The following is a 6,430-nucleotide window of genomic DNA, read 5'->3' on the forward strand; positions in this document are numbered from 1 at the left end:
ACGCAATTTGGCACTATAAAGATAAAAACTGTTTTATGAAAGTTGTTTTTTTTTTTCATGTGGCCCTCTAGGTTCTAGAGAAAAGCTGTGACGGGTCCATTTGGCCCCTGGGCCTTGAATTGAACACTTAACCATCGCCATTGAAAGTAACAGAAAATATATGCCTCTGTGTGAAATACGAAGTTTTCTTTGTGAATTGAATTGATAAATCAGTTCATTCATTCACTCTTTTATTGAGATCTGTATAATCTTCTGTTTATGGACCCATTTGTTTTTGAGATCTTAGCAAATTTTGTGTGTGAAAGGCATAGAAGAAAAATGTCGTTGGTTTGGAAAAAAAAGGATGAATGGCAAAGATTTGTGCACATGAAGAATGACAAGAACATATCATTTTTCCTTATTTAAAAAGTGACATTTTTACTATCTTATTGTCACAGCATGTCTCTAAAGGAACACAGTTATGTGATGAGTTAATGATCTGAGGATTTTACTTTAAATTCAGAATTGACAATTTGCGGACGGTCCCTATCGTCAGTAGGCCATCTCTATCTTTACTGTCAATCGGAGCGGTGTTTCCACAGCACTGCGCGCTGTAGGGTTAACTGCATTTAACTGCATTTTCTGCGCCACCATGTGAGATTTGCGGCCCTGACGGATCGAGCTGCGGGTCATCGGTGAGTTCGGAAGGGACGCGTCCAGCCGGGTCCACCTCCAGCAGCCGGTGCTGCATCTACAGCAGAGGACCCGACCATCTGCGGCGGAGCGGGGGAAGTCTGCTAATCCGCTTAATGCCGCACCGCACACCGGGGGCCCTGCTGCTGGAAACAATGCGAAGAAAGGACGACTTCCTGGGCTCGGCGAGGAATGAGATGTAAAATGGGGCGTTGTTCGGATCAGCTGGAGTACAAATAGCGGAATCAGCCCGCCTGAAGGTGAGTAACCTGCCTGGAACTGGAGGTCCTGCCTGATCTCTGTTTATCAATGTCTATTTATGGCTCTGCAGCGGTAGAGAGAGAGAGAGAGAGAGACAGAGATGGGGCTGTTTATTACACAGGGTAAACACTTACATTTAGAAATCAGATGCATTGATTATGTGAGCAGCGTGTTGTTATAATGAGAGCTCCTCCTCCTTTCCTGCGTCCATGGATGCGCCTTCCTGATGGAGCCGGTCTCAGCCTGCTCTGCTGCCGCTGTGATAAATACTGACCTTGATGTGTTGCAGGATAAACAACCGCACCGATTTTATGGCTTCCTAAATTCTAATCAGTGTTTTCTTATTCTTCTGCATTTTAGCTACAGTGAAACAGCAGCTTCCTCACTTGGCCTCCACCTTTGGGTTTGTTGGGTTGAGGATTTACCGACCCATTCAATAAATTACTATATTATCGAAAAGTCTATTTATTTCAGGAACTTTATCATAAAGTGAAACACATTATATAGATTAATTGAACACAGAAAACCTTTATTTATGTTAATCATAATTTTTCACTCAGTTAATAAACATTTAAAATTACAATATTACGTCAGACCAATAAAAAAAACTATTTTTAATACAGAAATGTGGGTTTAATGAAAAGTATGTTTAATACCTCCTTTAAAGGTTTTCATCTTTAAAAGGTATATATTATTCTGATATGCCGGTCTCATCAGAATGCATATTCTAATTTTTGGAATATCACAGATCTACTGTACATGCGGTATTAATGGCAGAGCCGGCCCAAGCAATAAGAGAACAAAGCTCCTCCTTCAGAACCCACAAAGATCGCTTACATTCTTGCACAGAAGACAATATTGCAAAACTCCAAACCTTTAATTTTAAGTTGCTTAGAATATTTTTTATGTAGAATTTAATATAACTAAAATGCTCGAAGAATAAGCTTTGCATAATTCCTGCTTTTTAAGCGATTTAAACACATTTTTAATACGTTTGAGGTATTGCTGGCTTAGAAGGCAGTGGTAGCAATGCATCATGCTGAGAGGTTTGGATGTTTCAACAGAACTATGAGTCAAAATACACATTAAAACATAAAAAGTAGTTTTGGAATTCATAAAGCAGATTAACATTGACCTTTTGGAACGATGTGACCGTTACCAGAAAATCAACTCTATCAACTGTAATAATAAAAATCCAGCGTCCAGCCAGAATAATGCTGGGAACTTTCTCATGACAACAAAACAGTTTGTCTGGAATCAGCAAAAGTCGACAACATACAAAACATACAGCGGAGGTGTATGTACATATTTGAGCTGTATACTGTATCATAAATGCACTCTGAAATAGGGACACCAGAAGTGAGGTGATATTTATACTGTTAACAGTATGTAAACATTTGACCAGAATAGAGTGAAATGCACAGATGGAGATTCAGATACAACAGTAAAATACTGAGTTTGTGGCTCATACTAACACCCCTCTGCCATGTGCTGCTCATCTCCAATGAGGCGTCCTCTTTAAATTCTGTCTTCTTCAGGCCTTCTGAGAGTTAAAGGAAAGTCTAACTTTCTCTCCTGATCTCACAGTCAGATCTCACTGCAAAAGTATCATTAGATATCAGCCAGTGCAGTGCAGCGTGTAATTAGTCCTATAAAATGTGACTATTTTAATATTCTCATTCATATAAGCCGTAATTATCTTGGTGATTAAATTGAAGACTGATCTTGACTTAATCCGCTATCCCATAAACAAAGTTGTTTTTACTCAGTCGCTGTTCCAAGAGCAAGCTCTTGGTGGTAAACATGGGAGAGGCTGCCACAACCTGTGATTAGGGGAAAAAAAAGCTGCAAGCAGCTCACATGGTACTTGTGTCAAAGCCTATATAAAAAATACAAGGCAGCTGTGATATTCAGTCCTTTTTTTAGGTTCCTAATTAGGCTGGTGTTACAATTCAGCTAGCAAGTATCCAGCCTGAATAATCCTGATGCTTGTTTTCTTATCCTTTCCTTCGAGTCAAGTTAACGTGCACTGCTTCTTTTTGCAGGAATGTTCACCCTCACAGAAGTAGCTTCTCTTAATGACATCCAGCCAACCTATCGGATTCTGAAACCATGGTGGGATGTCTTTATGGATTATCTTGGTATCGTCATGCTGATGTTGGCCATATTTTCTGGAACCATGCAGCTGACGAAGGACCAGGTCGTTTGCCTTCCCATCTTGGAGCAAGCGCAAGATGGGTCAGGGGGCTTCTTGGAAACCCACACACCTGAGCCGAGTGATGGTTTCTGGAACAAGGAGAATGCAATCGGGGAGCAAGCTGCACCTTTAATGTCAAAACGACCTCCAAAAGGCATTGTACCTTCAAATCCCTTCCCACAGTCGTCTGCGTTCATGCAGCCACCGCCTAAAGGGGTCCGAACCAAACTGGATTTTCAGCAGTATGTTTTTGTCAACCAGATGTGCTACCATGTTGCCCTTCCTTGGTACTCTAAATATTTCCCTTACCTTGCTTTAATTCATACTATTGTATTGATGGTCAGCAGCAACTTCTGGTTCAAATACCCAAAGACAAGTTCAAAAGTTGAACATTTTGTTTCCATACTTGGAAAATGCTTTGAGTCACCTTGGACTACCAAAGCCCTATCCGAGACTGCGTGCGAGGACTCTGAGGAGAATAAGCAGAGGCTGGCTGGTGCTTCCACCCTCCTGAAACATCTGTCCACCAGCAGCGAGGAGGGCAGTCCAAACCAGTCAGCCCCAGCAGGAAACAAATCAGGAGTTGCCTTTTCTGCCGAAAAGCTTGTGAGTGAGGTTCCTTCCATGACCATTCTAGACAAGAAAGACGGTGAGCAGGCCAAAGCCCTGTTTGAGAAGGTCCGGAAATTCCGTGCACACGTTGAAGACAGTGATTTGATATACAGACTGTATGCCATTCAGACGGTCATCAAAACTGTGAAATTTATTTTGATCCTGTGCTACACAATGACATTTGTGGCATCTATTGACTTTGACCATGTGTGCGAACCGGAAATAAAGCATTTGACGGGATATTCCAAGTTTCAGTGCACCCATAACATGGCTTTTATGTTAAAGAAACTCCTTGTCTGTTACATTGCACTCATATGTGTTTATGGCATTATCTGCATTTACACACTGTTTTGGCTCTTTCGCCGACCTCTGAAAGAGTATTCCTTTGAGAAGGTCAGAGAGGAGAGCAGTTTCAGTGATATTCCTGATGTTAAGAACGACTTTGCATTCCTCCTCCACATGGTTGATCAGTATGACCTGTTGTACTCGAAGCGCTTCGGTGTTTTTCTGTCTGAGGTGAGTGAGAACAAACTGAGAGAGATTAGCCTTAACCATGAGTGGACTTTTGAGAAGTTACGGCAGCATTTGACCCGCAATCCTCAAGATAAACTGGAGCTTCATCTTTTCATGCTGTCCGGAGTCCCCGATGCTGTGTTTGATCTTGCGGACTTAGAAATCTTGAAATTAGAATTAATTCCAGAGGCCAAGATCACAGCTAAGATCTCACAAATGATCAACCTCCAGGAGTTGCATTTTTACCACTGTCCGGCCAAAGTTGAGCAGACGGCTTTTATTTTCCTCTGTGATCACCTCCGGTGCCTTCATGTCAAGTTCACAGATGTTGCTGAGATTCCTAGCTGGGTGTACTTGTTGAAGAATTTACGGGAGCTGTATTTAGTTGGCAACCTGAACTCTGAAAACAACAAACTGATCGGACTCGAGTCTTTGCGAGATCTCCGGCACCTGAAGATTTTGCACCTTAAAAGCAATCTGACAAAGATCCCGACAAACATTACGGACCTTTCTCCACACCTGGTTAGATTAGTCATTCACAATGATGGCACGAAGCTCTTAGTGCTGAATACTTTAAAGAAGATGATTAATCTTGCAGAGCTCGAGTTGCATAACTGTGAGCTGGAGCGCATACCCCATGCCATCTTCAGTCTGAACAACCTTCAGGAACTTGATCTAAAATCAAACAACATCCGCACTATTGAAGAAGTCATCAGCTTCCAGCACCTCAAAAGACTAACTTGTCTCAAACTGTGGTACAACAAAATCATCAGTATTCCACTGTCAATTAGTCATGTGAAAAACCTGGAGTCTCTCTATCTGTCACACAACAAACTAGAGTCTCTGCCCTCGCCGTTGTTCACTCTCCTCAAGTTAAGGTACCTCGACCTTAGTCATAATTCCGTGGCGGTAATCCCACCGGAGGTTGGCTTCCTGCAAAACCTCCAACATTTTGCCATTACAGGAAACAAAGTCGAGGTAGTCCCCAAGCAGCTGTTCAAGTGCGTCAAGTTAAGGACATTATGTCTCGGCCACAACTGCATCACCTCCATCCCAGAGAAAATTGGCCACCTCTCACAGCTCACGCACCTGGAATTGAAGGGAAACTGCCTGGATCGTCTACCGGTTCAGCTAGGTCACTGCAGCCTCCTCAACAGGAGCTGTCTGCTCGTAGAGGACCATCTCTTTGACTCCCTGCCTATTGAAGTCAAAGAGAGCATAAATCAGGAAGCTAGTGTTTCCTTTCCAAATGGGTGTAAATGTTTAATGGAAGGGCGGTAATTTAGTGAAATTTTATGTCTTTTTTCCTGTTGTTTCCAGCACACAAAAGAAATTGTAGTTTAACCTTGAGCGCACACAACAGATTAGCATAGCCCAAAGCCTATAAGTGTGGTGTTATGAAGATAATTTAGTGAAAGCCCTAGCAGTATTATGGCCTGCCTCATGTTTGGATATAATCTTCTTCTATTTTTGTGTCTGGATCATGTGAAAACATATTGAGAATTGAAACACGTCTTTCCTAATCTTTTGCATGCCAGCATATGCTTTGTGAATTTAGGGAACTTTATAACCACAACACAAATCCCTTAATATCACTTGGTTTTAATTTACATTTTTGGTAGATTAGCTAGTTTCCCTAAGGCATGTTTTTTGGCAGTATTTTTCAAAATGTACCAGTGCACTAAATTTCAGTGAGTACCACGTTTTGGTCAGTAAAAAAAATTGACCTAGGGGTTTTCCTCTGCCCATGTACTGTATTCCACCTAAGCTTTGGTAACTTGCTAACAGTAGCTTTCTGGTTAACATACCTCAATTTTCTGATGTACATCCCTACAAAAATGACCCGTCTTCCCAATATGTCATAAAGATTTAATATATATATATATATATATATATATATATATATATATATATATATATATATATATATATATATATATATATATATATATATATATATATATATATATATATATATATATATATATATATATATATATATATATATTTTTTTTTTTTTTTTTCTTTAGTTCAATTTGTGATTATTTTTTAACAGACCTCTCCCATGTCTGTTAAAAAAACAGTGGACTTAAAAGTATAAGTACACTTACTTACACTTTTAAGTGTAAGTGTATACTTACTTACACTTACTTTAACACTTACTTTCAAGTACGT

At 40.4% G+C, this 6,430-nt stretch overlaps 1 protein-coding gene across 1 annotated transcript; it reads left to right on the plus strand.

Annotated features, from left to right (window-relative positions):
- Positions 1-440: 440 nt before the first annotated feature.
- LOC102235774 (volume-regulated anion channel subunit LRRC8D-like) lies at positions 441-6,117 on the plus strand. The gene is made up of 2 exons (XM_005814155.2): positions 441-932; positions 2,979-6,117. The coding sequence occupies exon 2, from the start codon at positions 2,981-2,983 to the stop codon at positions 5,534-5,536; it is 2,556 nt and encodes an 851-aa protein (XP_005814212.1). The 5' UTR covers positions 441-932; positions 2,979-2,980; the 3' UTR covers positions 5,537-6,117.
- The last annotated feature ends 313 nt before the right edge of the window (positions 6,118-6,430 follow it).

Source organism: Xiphophorus maculatus, chromosome 9, assembly GCF_002775205.1.
Source record: "Xiphophorus maculatus strain JP 163 A chromosome 9, X_maculatus-5.0-male, whole genome shotgun sequence".
NCBI lineage: Eukaryota > Metazoa > Chordata > Actinopteri > Cyprinodontiformes > Poeciliidae > Xiphophorus > Xiphophorus maculatus.